We start from the raw sequence: 23385 nt of genomic DNA, 5'->3' as shown, positions 1-23385 counted from the left end.
ACAACACTAAACTTTTCACCCATATCACTGTATACTTTTCACTGTCAGTTATTATTGTTACCTCTTTAATATGTCATCTCATAGTGTATTTTTTATATGCATTCACCTGAATGAATGTATGCGACATGTGAATTTGCCAATCTTTACCACCCCAATTACCAGTCAAGCTATGTTGGCAAATAATTAGTTGGAAACTTTGTTGATCCACAACTTTTGTGGTGCCCAATTAGTAATCTTAGAGGTTTAATTAAGATTATATCAATTTTTCTTTTTCTTTTTGGTGGCCCACGTGAAGTTTGGGTAGGGCTTATATCTGAATAGTGCGGTTAAGATGATGGCATGCAATTGATAAATGGAGTGAATTTCATAAAAGCATCATGGTGGGCCACAAAAGTTCCAATTGATTTGTGGCATTATTTTCAAATGTAGTAGTAGACTATACTATTAGTTTACCACATTTTAGTTGAAGGAGTACATGTTTAACACAAACTAAAACAAGCCTAATACACACTTTGTACACATCTACTTAACATATTTGCGTAAAAAGATATGAAAATACGCATTAATACACTTGTACTCACCTAAAGAATCCATATCTACATACATTATTAGGATACCGGGGGAAGAATTTCTTGATCTAAAAAATGCCTGGTGTGTTGTTACCTTTGCATTTTATGCACCCCAGTAACTAAATTGATTGATGAGGTATTTTATGACCTTAGGATTTTTCAAGACTTAAAAGTTTTATATTTTATAGGAAAATTTTAAAAAAAAACTACATATGTTCTGTAACTTAAAAAAAAAAAAAATTACTTCATTGATCGATATAATTATCATTCCACTAGTTATATTTTTTTAACCGCGGTTGGGTGGGTGTGCAAGCAAATGGGTCTAGTGCTTAGGTGAGCTCCATCGTGATGTATATGTAAAATCCATCCCGACCACCAAGTGCTTCACCTCATGCTAGGCCCATGCCCAAAAATCACCCCATCTGTGATTCAGGTGGGCCACATGATTGGAAACAGTTACAGGGCAACGATTGCCTCCAAACTATTTCTCTTAGCATGGCCCACCTGAATCATGGATGGGCCTAGTTTTTAGGCCCCATTGTCGCATCTAATTCTTTTCCCTTAAAAAAATCTTACCCTTAAAAACAAAATTAAACCTTGCGTTTCTTCCGTTACAATTTCTTTTATTCGACTTGCTTGCTAAAGTTGGGATTTATAGTGTGGATATGTGTTTGGATGTGTAACGGCCCGACCAACATTGTACAATATTGTCCGCTCTGGGCACAACGCGCACTGTTTTGTTATCTTGGTCGCCCTAAAAGGCCTCGTACAAGGAAGGTCCGAACCACACATATAACCACCATTACTTCGGACAGCGCTTTCGATGTGGGACAAGTTCAACCTCCCACTGCATACACAGTACCCTGCCAACCATTGGTTGCTCGCCCAGGCCCTTAGGCCCCGCCCACATCAGCGTCAATCCATATCTACATACATTATTAGGATACCGGGGGAAGAATTTCTTGATCTAAAAAATGCCTGGTGTGTTGTTACCTTTGCATTTTATGCACCCCAGTAACTAAATTGATTGATGAGGTATTTTATGACCTTAGGATTTTTCAAGACTTAAAAGTTTTATATTTTATAGGAAAATTTAAAAAAAAAACTACATATGTTCTGTAACTTAAAAAAAAAAAAAATTACTTCATTGATCGATATAATTATCATTCCACTAGTTATATTTTTTTAACCACGGTTGGGTGGGTGTGCAAGCAAATGGGTCTAGTGCTTAGGTGAGCTCCATCGTGATGTATATGTAAAATCCATCCCGACCACCAAGTGCTTCACCTCATGCTAGGCCCATGCCCAAAAATCACCCCATCTGTGATTCAGGTGGGCCACATGATTGGAAACAGTTACAGGGCAACGATTGCCTCCAAACTATTTCTCTTAGCATGGCCCACCTGAATCATGGATGGGCCTAGTTTTTAGGCCCCATTGTCGCATCTAATGGTTGGAGTGTATTTCATATAATCATCATAGTGGGCCTGTAAAAACTATGGGCACACGTCTCTCTCTTAATTGTTTTCTTTGGTTTTGCTCGTATGAAGCAAATGCCGGCCTGAATTTTTGCTTTGGGGCTAAACTAGGATTGCACATCTATGGTTGGAGTGGATTTTGCATACACATCTTGGTGCGGCCCTCCAAAAATTAAGTACTACTCTCAGGGAATTTTAGTGCTGCTGCTCTTTACTTTGATAGAGCCCACCATACTATTTATGTAAGATCCACTGAGACCATTAGATATTTAGTTGCATATTAAGCCCATAGAAAAAAAATCGGGCTAACCTGTTATCTAACGGACCACATCAAAGAAAACAATTGGGAGATAAACATTCACCCTTAATTTTGTCAGATAATTATAGAAAATGCGCTCCAACTATTAGATTCTACATAAAAATTTAGGCCCATAAACCAAAAATCATACCCATCTTTGGTTCACATGGGCCATACTAATGAAAACAATTTGGAGGGCTGGCATTGCCCCTCACAATGTTTCCAGTCATGTGCGACACATGAATCACAGGTGGAGCTAATTTTTTGAGCCCTTGGCCTAAAATAAGCCATGCACCTGGCGTGGCTACTGACTAGGGCTGTCAATGGGCCAGGCCTGGGATAGGTTTCCGCTTGGATTTTGAAGTCCTATTCAAAATTCTGAACTTTCAAGCCCGAGCCTGGCACATTGGCACCCCTACCACGGACCCATTTGTTCACATGGTGGCCATCACTGAGCATTATCATGTGGATTGGGTACAACCCCCACCCATCCGGAGTTCGGCATAGGCAGGGGGCTCTAAGGTAAAAATTAGCACTGTAGACGCTTAGCTTTTATGCTTTTATTTTATTTTTATTATTGTTATTTATTTTTAATTATTTTATTTTATTTTCTAAATGGTCGGAAATTTATGTTACGAAAGTAAATTTTTTAGGTATGAAAATAGCGTTTTGGATAAAAATACCCCTAATTTCCAGGTAAAAGCAGCTGAAAATGTAGGAGTTTTTTCGTCTTTATTGGTTTGTTCATATGGATAGAGGTCTAGATTGATAAGGTGGGTTTATTGGAAAAAAAGAAAGGTGGATGGAAGGTTGCGTCAGAGCCCACTGTTATGCATGGGTACACTGTCCATCCATTTTATTATGTTATACGCCTAAAAATAAGGCAGATTCAAAGCTCAAGTGGACCACACCACGGGAAGCAATGCTGATAATGATACTCACCATTGTAATCTTCTTAGGGCTTATTATGAAGTTTATTTGTCATCCAACTTATTTTCGAGGTCACATAAACCTAAATTATGGGAAAACATAAATATTATCTTGATCCAAAACCTGTCCCAGATAAGTTTTCAATGGTAGGCATAATTCCTACTGTGTGGTCCACTTGAGCCTTGGATCTAACTCATTCTTTTAGCATATACACTACTAAAATGATACGGCAAAATGGACAGACGGTGTGGATAAAACCCCTACATCCCGGTGGCCTCTTGTTGTTGGGCATGCAGAGGTATAGTCTTATAGACCATCCGCCATGCCAAGATAGAATGTATTGAATCTCCACCATAGGACATACGAAGATTCGTGACAAAGTGGTGAATAAAGGGGGCGGTGGGTGAATCCCTGACTGTGGGGCCCATGCATTGTCTTATATCCATGCCGTCCATCCATTTTGAAAGCTCATTTTAGAACATGATTCCCAAAAATGAAGCAGATCCAAATCTCAGGTGGACCATAATAAACAGAGAACAGTGGTAATCGACTTATAATGGGCCAAAAGTTTTGGATCAAGATGATATTCGTGGTCTCTCCATCTAGGTCACACGTGGGCCACAAGTTTTGGATCATGATGATATTTATGGGGTCTTTCATCTCACACGTGGGCCACAAAAATTTTGGATCAATATGGTTTTTCTGTGGTCTCTTCATCTAAGTCTCCGTGACCTTACCAAGTTGGCTGGCAAATAAACACTCCTGTGGCCCACATGAAGTTTTTAGTGGTAAGGACTCGGTGGCCCACATGAAATTTTTAATGGTAAGGATTCAATTATTATTGGTATGAAGTTTTTAAAGGCAGGTATTCAATCGCTATTGGTATGAAGTTTTTAATGGTAAGGATTCAATCATTATTGGTACGGTCCACCTAAAATTTGGTTCCGCTTTATTTTGCTTTCAAAATGAATGGACGGTGTGGATGTAAGGCAAATACATCACAATGGCCCCACAAAACCGTGCCCGTGAATACATCATTCAAAAGACTGCGCCACAATCAAGACGTCCCAGGACTTCATGTGGGCCACCGGACATTCCAAGACTATGGGCAACAATCAGGTGGGCCCACCATACAAATCTAAGAAGCTGGGGCATTTCAAAGGATGTCAGGACTTCATGTAGGCCCACAGGACAAACCTAGCCTCTAGATTACACATTCTGGATGTTACAGGACTTCAAGTGGACCACCCGACATTCCAGAGAGTCTGGACATACGACGCGTAGTACTTGCTTGACAGTACCTAGATTGGGACGACTTTAGGATTCGATTCACTTTTGGAGATAGAAGTGGGCCCGGTCGAGTACATACTCGACCAAACAACTTTCAAACATGCTTTGTTAGTACAGCTTTCAAACATGCTTTGCATGGGTCCCACAGCGATCAGATAAACGTTAACGGCTCAGATCAGCGATCAGATTTAACAACGACTCAGATCAGCCATCAGATTAAACATCAACGGTCTAGATCATTAACGTCCACGCAAAGCATGTTTGAAAGTTGTTCGGTCGAGTTTGTACTCGACCGGGCCCATATCGGACGAAGACAGACCGTCTCCATCAAATAAAATCCGCAATACCCATGACGTCCAAACCATATTGATTTTGATGGCTCAGATCATATGCAAGATGGACCACACGAAAAGAATCATTTAGTACGGTACGCGGTTAAAACATTTAAATTTACCTGAGGTGGTGGGCGTTGGGAGGCCCGCACGAGTGAGTTCTGCAAAGTAAGCAGCGTCAGCACCCGGCCAGCCTATAACCCCTCCAGAAATTCTTGCGCATGCATTTACATCAGCGCTGCGAACAGCTCCCACCGTTCGCTTTGTTTTCCTTACTCATTAGTTTAAGGCAACTTTTCCTGTACCGGCGCATCCTTTTTTATATCATCCTTTCTGCTGCAGCTTCTTTGTCTGCTGCCGATGTGGGACTAAAATCTCAGTTCTCACGTTCTTGCTGTTCCTTGTAAAGCTTTGTACATTTCCTGTCATCAGATGGGAGACACGTGTACGCAGGCAATGGACGGTCGGTCCCCATTCAATCTACATGTGCGGCCCGACCGATCAGCGGAATGGCGTGATCTTAAGGTCTGAGAATGTTCAAGGTGGGGGCCACCTGATGGATGGTTCCAGTCGGACGCGGATTGCGTGCTACCCCTGCCAGAGTCCGTCTTGGGAGGAGCTCTGTGGGCCCCACCATAATGTATGTGTTTATCCATGCCGTCCATCCATTTTTGCAGATAATTTTAGTGCATTTTGTCAAGAATGAGGCATATCCAATGCTCAAATGGACCACATCACAGGGAACAGTGAGGATTGAATTCCTACCGTTGAAAACTTCGTGAACCACATAAGTTTTTGATCAAGGTGATATTTGTGTTTTCCCTTCATCCAAGTCTACGTGACCTTATGAACAGGTTGGATGGCAAATAAACGTCACGGTGGGCCCTAGGAAGATCACAATTGTGGGCGTCATTATCACTGTTGCTTCCAATGGTATGGCCCACTTGAGCCTTCGAACCACCTCCTTTTTGGCTCATCTCTCAAAATCATCTGTTAAAATGAATGGACGGCGTGGATAAGACACATACATCACGATGGGCCCCACAGAGCCCCAGGGATAGGACGCAATCCGCTTCGATCCTGTATGTCTCAATAAGGCCTAAGCTTATTTCGGCCCCATCGCGATGTGTGCAGTGTCCAAACGGTGAATCTGCAGTGTGGATTCATGTTCACCGTACAACCAAACATCAAGGAATTAAAAACCACGTAAAATTACAAATGAAACATATAAATTCACCTGGTGAGGCTCACTGGAGTTATTGAGTGGCCTGAATTTTTGTTAGTCACTTCATCCTGATGGTCCTCGCTTGATTAATGGATTGGATGGAATACATACAGCAGATTGAGCCCCGTATACAATCTGAAAGTTTCTGTGGTGCGTGCCCCCTAGTTTTTTTTTTTTTTTTTTCCCGTGTTGTGGGCCAGCTCAGGGCTGGATTAGGCTGACTTTTGTGGCCATAAGCTAAAATGTGTGGTCGAATCTGATGAACGGTTTAGATGACACAGAAACACAGCACCGTGCTCACTCTTACAACGCATCAGGAACAAGACCGTTGATCGAGTGGGCCAGCTGCAATCTGGCGGAGATCAGAACATTTTTGGTCCTTTTTTTTCTGGACCATTACCGTAACTCTTTTTTCTTTAATCAACCATTTATTCCAGGCCAGTGTCTGAATTTTAAAGATCTTCTAATATGTAATATTTTGGGAATATCTGCCGTCAACTGTGGGCCCCACCAGATCAGCGGTTTGGATTATCTCATTGTTGGCTCCATTCGCATGGAAATCGGCACATCAGGGTAAGAGTTACTTGCCGATGAACTGGCACCCATACCTCTGATGAAAAATGTGTGCAGTACAGGCAAATGTAACACAACAGGGTGTATGAGAATCATATATCAGAATCCTTGAATCACATTGATTGGACGATCCTAAATTCTGATTACTATTATTATTTTTTTGTTAATACTGACCGTTGAATCATATTAACAACAATGCATGAGATATATACTAATCCATCGGTGAGTTCATCAATTCAGAGTACTGATTGTTTTATGACTTATTTGAAGCTGGGGCCCAATTCATGATTGGTTTATTTTAAGTTAAGATACGTCATGTGTACAATGTGTGAGTGCTCGTGCATGAACCATCACATTTTATTCCATAAAAATGAGTTAAATAACATTTTGGAATCTAAAATAAAAGAGGTTTGTTCTAATACATTACCATATTCTTGAAGGATGTGTCCATTTTACAGCCGTCGGATCTGGGGTCATGTTTCAGTAATTCAAACCACTTGCACAAGGAAAAAATAAAACTCAAATTGGATATTTTAGCTTGTTTATTATTTAGCTCTTTTTGTTTTTTGGACTATGGACATCTCTCTAATTATTTTTGTGGGCCATGTTTAGGATCTTACAAGGTTTAACATGGTCCAGACAGCCGCCAGCTTATTTGATTATTTTGGATCATTGAAGGTGAGCACATATCTTAGAACTCGGTCTTTCCTCATCTCATGTGCACATATTAGATCTGGGGTCTTCCCTCATGTGCACATATTAGATTTGGAGTTACAGAAAAATGAACAAAAATATCATTTCGCTCAAAGGAGTTTTTGCTTTTCACTGCAGGCCCAAACTCTGATACACAAATGTGGCACTTTTTCATTGGGTCATATCAAGGTTCCATTGGGCCATTGTGTCTAGTATACACATCGATTTTAAAGTTTACTTGGGGAGTGACTTAGCTTGAGTTACGACAACTTGCGCTCAGTCAATTGAGTCTGTGGGTCAACCCAATGAGCTCCACAAAAACTTAGACAATTCAGGTTCAAAACTGAGTTTTTCACTAATCCCAATTGGAAAAACTCAACAATCGAGGTGGACTCAGCCAAGCTTTGAGTCGAATCAGTGAGTTTTGAAACCATTGTTTGCAACCATCCTAAAGTGGAAAAAAAAAAAAGGAAAAAAAGAAAGAGAGAGAGAGAGACACCCATGCACAGTGCGGCATGTCAGATGGATGGAGGGATTCGCATGCCCTAGCCACATGACCAGTTGCAAGTGATCATCTGACCCACACAGGCATATGAGGTGGACAGGCCAAGCAATGGACCCTCGACCTGCTGAAAAGATAACCATTGCAGATACAGCAGCATTAAAACAATGAATTTGCATTTACATGAATGGTGTTCGAATACATGGATGTTCATCAAAATGTTTACTACAATACAGAATACAAACCTGATGGACGGAAGCTTTAAATAAGGCTGCCGTCGCCAATATAGGTTTCACAAGAATGCTGGCATGGCATATATACGATGAAGTTTTAACCAACAGTCAGACCTTTGAAGACAGGAGAGCTTCACTTTCAGGACTTGGCCTGTCCTCGCTTTGATCTTTCCAAAGCCTTTGCAAGAAGCTGGATTGCTTCTTGGGGGTTGAACCATCCGCCCCCTTTGGCATTTCATTCATCTGCTGCACGTGTTGGAGGCAAACTTGAACAGCATCGTGCACCCGCACAAAATACCACTCCTTGCCAATCAGATCAATAACACCAGATTTTGCAAGCGTGAGGAGAACTTCCCGGTTTGGGTTGGCAATGGCTATCTGCCAAAAGAAAATTCATGTGGCCAAATGTAAGCTATTCTGGGGCCCACATAAATAAAAGAATAAGGATCATTCATCGTTAGATATTTCACGATGGGAGTTGTTTTTTACCTGAATGTCGCGTGATTTGTATTCCTGATGCAGATCCTTCAGAGCTTGAATCGCGCTCGAGTCTATGTATGTAACCGCTGCACCAAAAATGGCTGGACCATCAGATGATGACATTCTCTATACATCGAGAAGAATGTTATAACGTCTAAAGTTTCTTGGCTCGGGCCCATCCATAATAGGGGCCGACAGATCAACAATCTAGATTGCTGAGCCTTGGGTCCTTATACGATATGCATATCCGGTAATGCAAATGAACATTCCAATGGAATATATGTATGCATCCTTAGATGAGTGCACCCCCAATCAATGTTTTAAATATCGACGATATTGGCTGATATATCCTATGATGTATGTTGTATCCCACCTATGCGATACGAAATGCACAAGTAGTAGGATATATCCCACATGTTCGATTCGATGAGCATTTTTTATTTTTGATCCCTTTTTTTTACCCCTTGTAAATCATGTTAAATCAGTGTGAAATTGTTACAAATCCATGAGATGGGGAGCTTTGATTTCGAGATTTGGAGGAGATGGGCCAAGTGGCAGAATTAAAAAAATAAAAATCAAAAAAATCAAAATAAAATTAAAATTTCCCAATTTCTCGCAAATTGGTTCCAATCTGCATGTCCAAACAAAAAATCAAACATGTATGTAACCTGATCTAGTGATTCTTCTTTTGATTTTGAATGTATTGCTTGTGTTTCCACATGTCTTCTTACATTTATAAATTATATGAATAGACTTTGAATATGCTTGCAATGGTTTAGTTAGACAGCGCATAGATTAGGACCCCATACAAAGAAAACCTATTATGTGCACTTGTTTTTTAAAATGTTTTGATTTATAAGTGCGTATTTATGTCTTTTTTAACAATCACTGAAGTTTCGTTGAAATATTTGACCAATTTCCCAATGTTTCCAACAATAACGATACATTACGTGATACAACCGATATATCCAAGCGATAACCGATATGTATTCATATCCCAAGGGTGTGATACGTAACGCGATACCGATATTTCGAACACTGCCCCCAATAATCACACTGCTTTCATAGTGTAATGCATCTCAAAGGCATGATGTCGAAGAACTATGTTCTTTTGAAGATGCGAAAGGAGGTGTGAAGTAGGAGAAGGTGATCCAGGAGAAGATATCTGCCTTGAAGAGACATGGGATCTTGTTCCACTACCAGCAGGAGTGAAGGCGCTTGTACAAGGTAAAGGGCGGGAGTAACGGTTCAGTCAAAAGATACAAGGCATAGTTAGTTGCTCGTGGCTTTTCACAGCAATATGGGATTGACTATGATGAAACGTTCAGTTCCATGGCCAAGATGACTTCCATTCGAGCATGTAGGTTGGCATCAGCCTTTTATGTATGTATGCATACATGTGGCAATCAAAGCAACTTGCAATGAGTGGAAGTGGGATGTGATTCCCACATGCCAGTGACCTTGAGAACAAGCAAAGAAAGAGATGTGGGCCTGGGTGTCAAATGAAAAATCAACAGCACGAAGGGGCTGTTTGTGGATTTTGAAATCTATGGATTTCAAATATCCCTTGTTTTTGTTGAGAATATGTAAAATTTGTGTCCCCAAATCCACACCCCTAAAAATCCACGGATTTGGGCAAATCCAAATCCACCAAAAACGAAAGATTTTACAAATCCACGAAACAAGAGACTTGTCATAAATGCTCGCTAATCCAAGGATTTGAAGCTTCATTCACAAATAGCAAACTTTAGGTTTTATCAAATCCAAATGCAATGCAAATCCATGAATTTGACAAGTTCATGGATTTATCAAATCCATAGTCTCATTTCCCTGGTCCCAAATAGGGCCCAAGGGACCAAGCAATATTTGGAGAGAAGCAAGTCCAAGCAATATTTTAGAGAGACACAAGTCCAACAATAGATAACCTCTAACCTTTCATGTGCATTCAACATCCAACTTGTCCCAATAGGTTGTCCCATCATGAGGATCACCTTGTGCAGAATCAGCAGATCAACTCATTGAGTGGGCAATGTGATGCCGGACATGGAAATTAAATATGATATGCAAGATTTCAGGCTTTAGATCATACTAATTTAGAAACAATCACATAAAAATTCCACATCCCACATAAAGTCAAGCATTCAACAAGGGAAATCTACGAGGGTCCAAGCCTTCACATGTTAGGGCTGGATCAATTAAAAATTATAAAACAAACAATGCTCAAAGGAGAGTAAATTCATCCACACATGCAAAAGATTATTTCCCAATCTAAGGGATTCACATATTTCAAATCGGGAAAACCTAGGGTTTGCAAAAGTGGAATAGAACTTGGAATTTAGGATTATCCAGGGTTAGGGTTATGGAAATAAGGTGATAGAGGAGTGAAATAGAGGAGAGAGGGAACCTGTAATCAGTCTACACATGTGGATAGCAGGCTGGCCTGACGCACGTGCGTGGATTGCTGCCCACACGTGTATGGGGCCCACGAACCCAAAAAGGGCCAACTAGAGGTTGGTTGGTCAGGGATGGGCCACCCACACACCAAGTTTCAAGGCAAACGGATGACTGGTTTGAGCACGGTGCTCCGCCGAAGTTTCAGCTTTCCTGTAGGGCCTAATTCTGGAAATCTGTTTTGGAGAAGGATTGGCTGCAAAATAAAGGTGGATTTGAAGAGTGGATGGCTGCAGGAGATGATAAATATAGAGGGTACGAGGTGGGGGCGATTTGGGATGGATGTGGCTTCGCACCATGGTAGTTAGCCCTTCGAAGAAGGGAATGTTTCGCACCCAATTAGATTTCCACAACTCAGAGAATTAGAGAAGCAGGAAAATGCAGAATTTTATTAATAATCTTCAATGAGAAAAAACCTATAAGAGGTTGCCTATTTATACGAAAAACCTATACCCCAAAAGCCGCACCATGTGCACACCCTATTACTTAGAGACAAAGTAACAAAAATAACAACTAATCAAAGTAATCTAAACGATCCATGATATTCCTAATAATAATAATAAGCAAAACTCAAAGTACTAGATCATCTAAAGTAGTGGGGTCACGAACATGAGATCCTCATGGCGGAGCCAACCTATTGGATGGGTTGGCTGTTGCATGCACATGAAAGGTTGGAAGTTATTGGTTGAGTGACCATAACTTGTGGTCCAACCAGTTGGACCTAAGACCTCTATTTTTATATTCATCAATGGTTAGATATTGTTTTCTATGTTGTGGCCAGCCTGATGTCTAGATGGAGCTGATTTTTCACCAAGTGATCCTCATGGCGGAGCCAACCTATTGGATGGGTTGGCTGTTGCGTGCACATGAAAGGTTGGAAGTTATTGGTTGAGTGACCATAACTTGTGGTCCCACCAGTTGGACCTAAGACTTCTATTTTGGAAACAGTCAAAAAAAAAAAAGAAAAAGAAACAAAACATGTGTGAATCTACATGTGCATCAAGGATGCATTTGTTAACAGCATAGACTACCTTGTTCCCTGGAACAGATGAATCAAACTGAGTTATAGTTTGTTATGAATTAATTCGTCAATTTCACAAATTTGGCAAACTTGCTTTGCAAACTAATGACCCCTAAACACTCTTGACTATTTTTCTTGATTCTCCCTAATTTGCTATTTCTCTTACAGAAATATTCATTGAAATTCATGAAATGCTTCTCTCTAAAATCACCCAAGGCTTGCTAGTGTGTGGTGAAAATCTGAACTCGAGAAGATTTGAACATTTAGAATGAAAAGTAAGGTTTGGGCGAAAATCTGAACTGGAGCAGATCTGAACATATAGGATTGAAAAGTACTGTTTGAGGAGGCTCTGCCAGTAAAAGGTGCATCAATGCCACGAACTGAAATAATTAAATTTGCAGCGTTGGCAAATTGAAGTTGTGAATTGCGCGTGCAGATGGCTAAGCAAATGGCGTGAATTGGATTCACTGAGAATCCATGAACAGAGAAAGGCAAACCAAACAGGAACAGAATCAAACTGCAAACCTGGGATTACCCATGTTTCATTCCAAAGCTGTCAAAAGCCCTCCCACCATCCAGAAATGGTGGATAAAAGAAACAGGAAAGGCCAAGGTGTTGGATACCGATAACTGGGGATTGGTCATTTTTGGTACAAAATTTCTTTCGAACAACGGAACTGTTATACAATTGCCATGTCTCTTTTAATAGTAGAACTCACAAACAAATATCAAAAACCAATTCATCACTCTCCTTTTTATTATTATTCAATTAAAAAAGTCTGCACTTGGATGCGATATCAAATTCATCATCATCATCGTCTAAGCCTTATACCAACTAATTGGGATGGCTAGACAAAGGCCATTCCACTCTATCAAGGACCATATTCTCATATAAACCATAGGTCATCAAATCTTTTCCTGCTACCTCCACCCACATCCTTTTGGGCCTTCCCTTTGCCCATTTAGAGCCTTCAACCTGAACCAACTCGCTCCTAACCGGTGCAATTCATTGACCGTTGCACATGGCAAAACTATCTAAGTGGAAACTAATGCATTAGAAAGGCTGTGTTTGGATGCAATATCAAACTGAATTATAATAATCAGTCCATTAAAGTGGAAATGATCCAGTTGTGACATCCTTACCTTGTATTCATTGTGAGGATGTGGACTGAATTACAATTGTGCCACTCTGGAATTTGGACTTGAAAAGAACATAACGCCAATTTGAGACCTACTTCTTATTATGAATTCAAGGAAACATCACTAATTTTTTAATTGCTTCATGATTAAACTGATTGTTTGCAATTCGACTCAATTAATCCAAATGCAGCCTAAACATATTGAAGGGCAAATGACATAATTGACGGGCAAAATTGATGAAAACATATATTTAAATGGTGAGATTCTGGTAAATTGATGAAAACATATAATTAAATGGAGAGACTTCGGTAAATCAGATGATATCAAAATTCTAATGTATAACTTTGCCTAGTGCAACAGACCAGCCAGTCTGAAAGCCCGGTAAGGAGTACTGATGTCAGGTGGGCAGCCTGTCATCAAACCTTTGCCAAGCAAATCATGAGTGGCAGACCACAAACAGACGGGATGAGGCTATGGCCATCCTCATCATGAAATTTTTAACATATATTTAGGTTTTTCTTCTTCAAACTTGTAATGTGACCTAAAGAAAATGTGTTACAGATTATGATGGTGAAGACTTACGTGCCATCTCGATAATCACAAAATAATTTCTTTCAACTTCTGGACCGCGCTTTGGGGATCCATCAATGATGACTTCATATTCTCGTAGCCTTGTAACAGAACAGAGAATAATTATTCCAAATTTACTTTGATATATGCAAGAAAAAACAACATAAAATAATAACGTCAGCAATGTTAGCAAGTATCTTGTTGGGTTTTCAGGTTTTCTTGTTTTTCAGTACTTCAGAGAAGCATGTCTTCACCTGTCCTTGATATAACTAGTATTTGCAAAATAAATAGGCGCATCAATCCGAACAATCACAATTCCATTGTAAGTATATGCTTCTGGATATTGTTTGATGTTTCGATATATAGTGGTGCCAGGAAGACGCCCCAAGACAGCTGTAACAAAAACCATGCACGGATCAGGTCTATTTATGCACAAAAAAAATGCATATATATACCGCACACGCTAAATGTTGAAATTCCGTATTAGAAATGAACAAAGAAAATGAACATTCACAACAAGAAAAATGCTTATAGCAGATGGAGGCTTCCCTAAAAGAAGTACATACATGCAATTTAATGGTCCATCTAAGCAAGGAACCCAACTAAAGCAAGGCAGTATCTTTAGTGTTAAACACTGGGATCAATCTACTTTTCTAAATATTGGCACCACAAACAATGTTGTTTTTCTTTGGTAGAGTGATTAAAAATCATTTTGCTCACAGTTGCCTCCATTTCTACGATAGTAAAAGTCAGCCATCTGTAATGCATTGTATCCGTACAAAATCCTATCAACTGAAAACCAGTCCAAGATATGGTCAACAGCATGTATGTGATATGAAAATCCTTTGATTTTCTACACGTGATAAATAGCCACGTGCAATGATTTGAACAAGATATGAAGTAAGATTCAAGAAAGCTTCATAACATTGAAATGTGCACTTATCAATGTGAAACCAGTTATTGGGTGATAACTTAGCGATTCAGTTCTAGAAGCACTCACCAATGTGGGGATTTGCTGATTCATGAATGACGAATGCAAGGGAGAAACCAACCTACAAGGCACAACTCCTGTCAGAATTTTCATAAAATAACTTTATCCATTATCCTTATGACAATCATAGTGCCGCAGCCTGCATGTACCATATGCATTACATACAATAGGAACTGAACTCCATTCAAAAAGTGCAATCTGATCGGGAAAAGAATGTAAAGTAAACATCCACCTTTGATAGCGGGAATCATGAAGCATGCTTAATGACTGGCTTAAAGTAATATATAAGAAAGGTCAAAAGATTACATGATAAAGAGAACAAGAAGTGTAATCTGACAGTGGGTGTACTAACAAGCTAACCAAAAAAAAAAAGAAGAAGTGTGAATTGGAAAAAAAAATGAATTTGATGATACAGTTTCTATTTCTAGCGTTTCCTATCCCACGAAATGACAGAGCAGTTGAAACAGCATGAGCATGTCCCAGCTGTCTCCCGGCAAAGATATCCAGATAGCGGTACCAAATGAAAAGTTGAAAAGAGATTTTAGGTGATATATGGTTTAGAAGGTTTATATCCTGACATTTATCTTATTTTGAGTAATTAAGTAACATTTCTTGGATGAGATATTGATGCTAGTATCAGAGTTGGATATGAGGTACAGAGCTCATTTTTCTTCTTAAAACATAAAATCAAGAGATAAGAAAGGTTTCTTCTTATATGTGCATATATACCAATAATGACAAGGATGGAGTGCTGTATATAATTATTGTTTTGGATAAAACCAAATGCTCCTTTCACTTGACCTAAACACCAATTGATACCGTCTATTACGTAAATATCTAAAAGATTATAATGACATGCCAAACCTTTTCTAATAATGGCATGCATTCTTTGAGTGAGGCCCACATCATTCAGTAACAAATACTTACAAGTAGTGGTTTAAATATCGGTATCAATGAATGTATCACACCCTTGGGATATGAAAACATACCGGTATCGCATGGAAAATATTACATGTATCACAGAACGTATCATTATTTTTAGGAAACATTGGGTAATTGATCAAATTTTTCAATGAAACCTTAGGAGATGTTAAAAAAGACATTATTATATAGAACTCAAAAGATCACGGAAAACAAGTACACATAATCAGTTTCCTTTGTATAGGGTCCTAAACCATGCATTGTCTGACGAAAGTGATGCAATTATATCCAAAATCAGTTCACTTCATTTAGGAACAGCAAATAATATTATCTCAAACACAATTTTAATTATTTCTAAAATAAATATTTAAATAATAAATATAAAAATCAATAATATTTCTATAATTCATATAATTCCTTAACATATTGAATGCATTAGTTAGTTGCACTAAATCTTCCTTACAATGTGTAGTGCATTTATTTAAAATATACAATTTTCAATTATCTTTTATAATTTAAAAAATAATATTATTTTTGGAAATAGATAAGTGAGTGTGGCTAATATTAAAATCAGCATACACTCATCAGTAAAGAAATATTTAGAACAAATCTTGGTTGGTCGGTGTAGCTTTTTTTAAAATATTTTTATTTTTTATTTTTAATGATTTGTTTTTCAAAAACTTCTGTCAATCTGTAAATCAGCCTACAAGCACTCTCACATAATTTTTCTACACTCTAATTGCAAGTTAAATGGGTGAAATCAGAAAAATTTTGGATTTTCCCAAACTCCCTCATTTTCACCAAAATAAAAAATTGGAGGCAAAAACACATGATTGAGCATGCAAAATCATGAATTACTAACTTGGTTTCATTGATTCTAAGCAATTTAAACAAGAAAATTCAGTTTAAATTAACGAAAACTCATCAATTGGGTTCCAGCCCGTCTCCGCTATCTGATCTCAATTTCCCCACTCAAATCCTCCTCTCCAAACAAATTAAAAGGACGGGTCAAAGCCATCTTAGGAATGTAATACATATCAGATATATTGACAACATCTTGGATTTTATAAGTGCGATAAATTGAATATATCGCAATATATTGGGTGATATGGGGGAGTTTTTCAACTCCCCCCTTGTTTTATATCACCGACATGTGACATTGATAGTATCGACCAATAAATCAGCCAAGACCATCAATTTTTAAATCACTACTTACAAGCATCTATCTTTTATTTTTTTCTAGGAACTAAAAAACTCATTTCTCTTGGGCACAATTTGAACTCGAAAAGTTTTCATTCGTGTCTTTTCTCAGTAAAATTCTTAGGTTTGTAAATGTCATGCCATTCAGAAAAGGAGAAAGGAAAAGCAATCATAAAGTAGAAGAACATGCAATATTTCATTGAGGTGGTAATGGATTAGTTGAATAAACACACATATTACATGTATTTTTATAGAAGATATAACAAATTGACTTGAATCCTTACCCCAACAAGCACACCAATCTCGATACCAAGAAATAGTGTCGTAACGCTAGTAATGGTCCAAAGAAGGAAATCTTTCTTATCCACCCGCCATAAGAAAATCGCTTCATCATAGTCCACCTGGAAAAGAATAATCACATGATCAATGGCATTGTAGTGAGTCCATGCTCGTTTAGAGTGCGTCTGCAATTTTAAGATCATCACATAACTTGGTGGAAAAAAGGCATTGCTCATTAATTAGCGTGTTCATAAGTTATATCTAATAAACAAATTTTCTGGTATAAGAACAAGGATTTCATCATTCTTGTGGTTGTGAGCAAGGTTTTAAATATCGATGATATCGGCCGATATATCCCACGATATTATCCCACCTATGTGATACGAAACGCACAGGTAGTGCCGATATATCCCACATGTTCGATCCGTGAGCATTTTCAATTTCCAATCCTTTTTTTTTTTTTTTTGAAATTATGTTAAATCAATGTCAAATGGTTACAAATCCATTGGTTCTTCATGTTTTGTATGAAAATCCATTGAGTTGGAGCTTTGATTTCGATATCCATTAGTTCTTCATGTTCTCCATTTAAAAATAAATAAATAAATAAAAATTTCTTCAACCGGCTGTCAATTGAGACTAATTTTGAAGTATTTAATGAAATGATCATTACATACTCTATTTTCAAAATTTGAGTGTAGGTGGTCCAATGTGGGGAAAATTTAAAATTCCCCAATTTCTCCCAAATTTCTTGCAATGTTGCATTCCAAACATGAAATCAAGCATGGGGGTTGATCTACTGATTTGTCAAGTCCTTGTTAATTTTCGGAAAAAAAAAATAATTTTTTAATAAAAAAAGTATTATTATTATTATTTTAATTTCCCTTCAACCAGCTGTCAATTGAGACTAATTTCGAAGTATTTAAGAGTGTTTAACGAAATGATCATCACGTATATTCTAAATGTTATACATTCAATTTAAATATAGTTGCATTAGTTCAGTCAGACATCGCATAGCTTATGACCCTATAAAAAGGAAACCTATCATGTACACTTCTTTTTTGAGAGATTATGATTTAAAAGTGTGTATTAAGGTCTTTTTTAACAATCCCTGAAGTTTCATTGAAAAACTCAACCATTTCCCCAATGTTTCCCCATGTTTCCCAAAAAGTGTGATAAATTACCTGATACAAATGATAGATCCTATATGCAATAACCAATATGTATCTGTATCCCAAGGATGTGATACGTAATGCGATGCCAATATTTCGAACACTAGTTGTGAGAACAAAGTTAACCACATAGAGATCAAATTTCGATGGTAAAGTTTAAAGTTTTCTAGTACCTCCCTCTCCTAAAGGGTTTTCCATGTCTTCAAAAAGAAACTTTCTTCCAATGACTTAGTATTTCTCGCTTCTCTGGTATAGGTTTTTTGATGGGTACATCACGCACGTACGCAAGGAGGAGGAAATCGATGACGACGTCTAGGGAGGGCCTCCTAGTTAGAGGACTGCACTTTGGTTCGTTGGAGTGGGCTAAATAGCCATGAAAAGCCCACCATAGGTTCTTATGATCGTGGCCCACTAGTCTAATTATCTTATATTTTAGGTTTTGCTTATTATTGTTATTTAGAGTATCATGGACGGTTTAAATTACTTTGATTAATTGTTATTTTTTATTACTTCATTGCCAAGTAATAGGTTGCGCACATGGCACGAGTTTTGGAGTATAGGATTTTCTTATAAATAGACACCCCTTGTAGGTTTTTTTCCTCATTGAAGATTAATAAAAATTCCTACGTTTTTCTACTCCTCTAAGCCTCTGAGATGTGGAAATACAATTGGGTGTGAAACCCTCCCTTCCTCAAATGGCTGACTACCGTGGTGCGAAGCCACATCTATCCCGATTCGCTTCCATCTTCTACTATCCATACTTTTCATCTCTTACAATCATCTACACTTCAAATCCGTCCTTTATTGCAGCAATTTTCCTCTTTACAGCAGAATTCCAAAATCTGGCCCTGCAGGAGGGCTGAAATTTCGGCGGAGCACCACGCACAGACCGCACATCGGATCGGCCCGAAAATCGGAGGTTTTGGAGCCCTCCCCTGGCTGACCAGACTCAAGGAGTCAGTTTTTGGAATCAGGGCCCACTGCGCACGTGGGTCAAGCCTGGCCCGCTGTCTGCATGTGTGGACCGTCGCCAAGTTCAGATTTTTTAGCTATTTCATCCCTCTCAGACCTATTTTCCATAACCCTAACCCTATATTACATTATTTTCAATTTGTTTGCCCCTTTTTAATCCTAGGGTTCTCTGAACTGAATCCGGTGAATCCCTTGGATTAGGGACAGATTGTTGTGCATGTGTGGATGAATTTACTGCCCTTTGAGTATCGTTTGGTTTGTAAATTTTATTGATCCAGCCCTACCATGTGTAGGTCTGGACCCGCATAGATTCCCCTTGATTGAATGTTTGAACTTTTGTGTGGGATATGGAATTTGTGTAATTGTTTACGAACTACTGTGATTTTAAGCCTGAAAATCTTGCACATCATATTTGAATTTCATGTCTTGCATCAAATTTGGTATCAAAGCCTAGGGTTCTTATAGGGGAATGCATTACATGTTTAGGGTTAGTTTGTTTATGCCCATTATGCATCCATTCTCATCATATATAGCTGTTTAGAGGTCCATACGTCCTGATATAAGCTGTTGAAATTTCTGTTATCAGAAAGTTAGCAATTCACATTGCTGTAATTTTCTGTTATCCCTTTAGTTTGACAGCTATTTTGCTGAATTTCGGTGACGTTGCGTAATTTTCCTCATATAAAGTCTCATAGGATCATTTAGTCTCATTTAGATGCATATAGTCGCAGTAGAAGGTCCTTAGGTTAAGTAAGCTGTCGTATGTCCACACATATGGGTCGTGGTTTTGGCTTGCACCCTACACCAAACAAGGAGTAATTGCAAGAATCAGTGAACAAGTTGACCCAACAGGTTGATTCTTTGGGTAAGCGCTTGGAACAACGTATAGACCAACGCCTTGAGCAGTTTAATGTGCGCATTACCCAACTAGAGACCTCCCTCAGGGCAAACCCTATCATTGGGGAAGATGCTCAATCTCAGGCAGGTGGTCAGGAGGTTAGACCAAGGAATGGAAGTGACCAAGGAATTGGTCATGGGCGCGCACCTATGCCCTCACCTCACGAGGGATATCATGATCAATATGACCCAGATGCGCAACTTCTCAAGGGAGTTAGAGTCGATGCCCCTACGTTTGATGCCACTTGGACCCTAAAACCTTTTTAGATTGGTTGGCAGATACGAACAACTATTTTGAGTGGTATGACATGTCGAATGCTCGTCGAGTTTGATTCGCCAAGATAAAGCTTGTGGGCCAAGCAAAGAGGTTTTGGGCGACGGCAGAGCAAAAGAAAGAAAGAGCGAGGGAACTCCTAATAGTTCATCGAGGGGAAATGAAAGAAACACTTAAGGAGAAGTACCTCCCTTTCTCTTATCGCTTACAATTGATTGAGGAATGACAGTCTCTTCGACAGGGTTCCATGAGTTTTACTGAATATATTGAAAAGTTTGAAGAGTACTTGACCCTTTGCGAGGTTGATGAGGACCCCATACTCACCCTTGCTCGTCTTAAAACGGGCTTCTGTCCTGATATTAGGAGAGAATTACTCGCCAAAGACATAGACACTATTGAACAGCTGTATCAAATAGTATTAGACATCAAGCAATACCTCAAAGCATCTGTGGGAAAGCGGTTTGACTTTCACAATTCTAGTGCTAAGGCCAACCCCTCTGGGGCTAAACCTAACACTGGGTACTAGAACAAACCTTCCAACAGTTTTCAGCCTAGGCCCAAGGATGATAAGGGTAAAGAAATTGTCAAGTCTAGCTCGCGTAGAAGTGAGGCAACTAGGTGTTTTAGGTATAAGGGGTTTGGTCACTTTGCCCACCAGTGCGGCACGAAAGAGAGCGCCAAAGTATTCCTTATTAATGGGCAAGTAGAAGTAGTGCCCCCAGAGAGTGACGGTGAAGAGGAAGAATATGAGTCAGTAGAAATCCCTAGTGATGAGGAAAAGTGAGCACAAGAGTCTGCGACCCTCGCAATTGTACGTTGCGCCTTGGTTCAAGCCAAAAACACTGATGATTGGCGCCGCAATACGATCTTCTATACTTATGCAAAATGTAGGGAAAAGAGCTATAAGATTATCGTGGATAGTAGTAGTTGTGCTAACATGGCATCGACTAGCACTGTGAGCCGTTTGGGCTTGAAGCTTGAAGCCCATCCTCGACCCTATAGAGTGTCCTGGGTTGATGAAACTTCCATTCCAATCTCGCACCGTTGTCTTGTTCCTATTCAGTTTGGATCATATAAAGACGCACTTTGGTGTAATGTTGTGCCCATAGATGTTGGTCATATCATTTTGGATAGACTGTGGCTCTATGATAGGAATGTTACCATATTTGGTCGTTCGAATGTGTGTACATTCTGGTTCGAGGGCAAGAAGGTCAAGCTAAATCCACTGCCACCTAAGAACATGACTGGAAAGGAGTCCACCACACAGAGTGGTGCGAGCGACTCAAAAGAATTGAAGAAATCGAAGTCCAAGTCCAAACCACTCCATATTCTAAATGCCAAGGACTTTGAGCGAGAAATGGAGGGAGACTCAATGGTATATGCCCTTGTGGCTAGGGAGAGTGTACCAGAGGCTAGCGTAGAGTTACCTACTGAGGTCATTCAAGTAGTGCATGAGTTTCGTGATGTCTTTCCTGATGATCTACCGAATGAGCTTCCCCCTATGAAGGATATACAACATGCCATTGATTTAATCCCTGGGCCGACTCTACCAAACCTCCCGCATTACAGAATGAACCCAAAGAAGCACGCTGAGTTGAAGAGACAGATTGATGAACTCCTAGAGAAGGGTTTCATTCGAGAGAGCACGAGCCCGTGTGTCACGCCCGCCCTTCTGACACCTAAGAAGGATGACACATGGAGGATGTGTGTTGATAGTATGGCCATCAACAAAATCACAGTCAAGTATCAGTTTCCCATACCGAGTCTTGATGACATGTTGGATATGATGGCCAGGCCAATGCTACTATCTTTTCATAAATTGACCTCAAAAGTAGTTATCACCAAATCTGTGTACGCCCTGGTGATGAGTAGAAGACGGCATTCAAGACGAAAGATGGGCTATACAAGTGATTAGTTATGCCTTTTAGGTTAACTAATGCCCTAAGCACTTTCATGCGTGTGATGACCCATGTGTTGAGGCCCTTCATGGGGAAGTTCTTGGTCGTATATTTTGATGATATCTTGATTTATAGCATGACCAAGGAACAACACCTCAACCATATGAGGCAGGTTTGTGGGATCCTTTGAGCCGAGAAATTGCACACCAACATAAAGAAGTGTGCGTTTTTGTCTAGTAGTGTTATCTTCTTAGGTTTTATTGTGTCAGCTGAGGACGTATCGTCGGATCCCAAGAAGGTCAAGGCCATCGTCAATTGACCTAAACCCCGCAATATTCATAAGGTGTGCAACTTTCACGGCTTAGCCACCTTCTATAGACGGTTCATTCGAGGTTTCAGTTCCATCATGGCTCTCATCACGAATTGCATAAAAAAAGGAGAGTTTCAATGGACAAAGGCAGCCTCGAAGGCCTTCAAGGAGATAACGGTAAAGATGACCGAAGCTCCAGTCACGCGACTTCTGGATTTTTCAAAAGCTTTCGAAGTCGCATGTAACACGTCAGGAGTTGGCATAGGAGGAGTACTTAGTCAGGAAGGGCATCCTGTCGCCTTTTTTAGTGAGAAACTGAATAAGGCAAAATAAAAATATTCCACCTATGACAAAGAGTTCTATGCGGTAGTGTAATCACTGCACCACTGCCGATGCGTTGAGTCATTGAGTCGCGTTACTCAATTCCATGAGCGTCGAAGTCACGGGCCTCGAGTGCATCAAAGAAGATTATTTTGAGTGTCCAGATTTTGGAGTTGTGTACACGTCGTTGTTAGAGAGTCCGTCAGGAGCTAGCAGTGAGTACTTGATTTTATACGGATATTTGTTTAGAAGTGACCACTTGTGCATACCGCACACCTCCCTCCGTGATTTTCTTGTCTAGGAGTTACATTCAGGAAGGGTCGCAGGTCATTTCAGTCGAGACAAGACCATTGTCCTAGTGGAGGATAG

General features: G+C 39.5%; 1 protein-coding gene and 1 non-coding gene across 6 annotated transcripts in view; both read right to left on the bottom strand.

Annotated features, from left to right (window-relative positions):
• Positions 1–5036: 5036 nt before the first annotated feature.
• On the bottom strand, positions 5037–5190 carry LOC131254443 (U12 minor spliceosomal RNA). The gene has a single exon (XR_009175556.1). It is a non-coding gene; the product is annotated as a U12 minor spliceosomal RNA (small nuclear RNA).
• Positions 5191–7536: 2346 nt separating this feature from the next.
• LOC131253015 (probable sulfate transporter 4.2) overlaps positions 7537–23385 on the bottom strand; it is a 63820-nt gene continuing 47971 nt past the window's right edge. For 2 of the 5 annotated variants that reach the window (XM_058253838.1, XM_058253836.1), the window contains 6 exons: positions 17181–17297; positions 14785–14836; positions 14039–14177; positions 13797–13885; positions 8613–8689; positions 8050–8501 (listed from right to left, as the gene is read on the bottom strand). In XM_058253838.1, the coding sequence (XP_058109821.1) occupies positions 8232–8501; positions 8613–8689; positions 13797–13885; positions 14039–14177; positions 14785–14836; positions 17181–17297 (744 nt within the window). In that variant the 3' untranslated portion in view covers positions 8050–8231. Of the gene's footprint in view, positions 8018–8049; positions 8502–8612; positions 8690–13796; positions 13886–14038; positions 14178–14784; positions 14837–17180; positions 17361–23385 lie in introns of those variants that run through there. The other 3 variants (XR_009174789.1, XR_009174790.1, XM_058253835.1) reach the window with 3 other exon arrangements.

The sequence above is a fragment of the Magnolia sinica genome, chromosome 8 (assembly GCF_029962835.1).
Source record: "Magnolia sinica isolate HGM2019 chromosome 8, MsV1, whole genome shotgun sequence".
NCBI classification, from domain to species: Eukaryota; Viridiplantae; Streptophyta; class Magnoliopsida; order Magnoliales; family Magnoliaceae; genus Magnolia; species Magnolia sinica.
The sequence above is the reverse complement of the archived record's forward strand: the minus strand, read 5'-3'. Positions and strand labels throughout refer to the sequence as shown.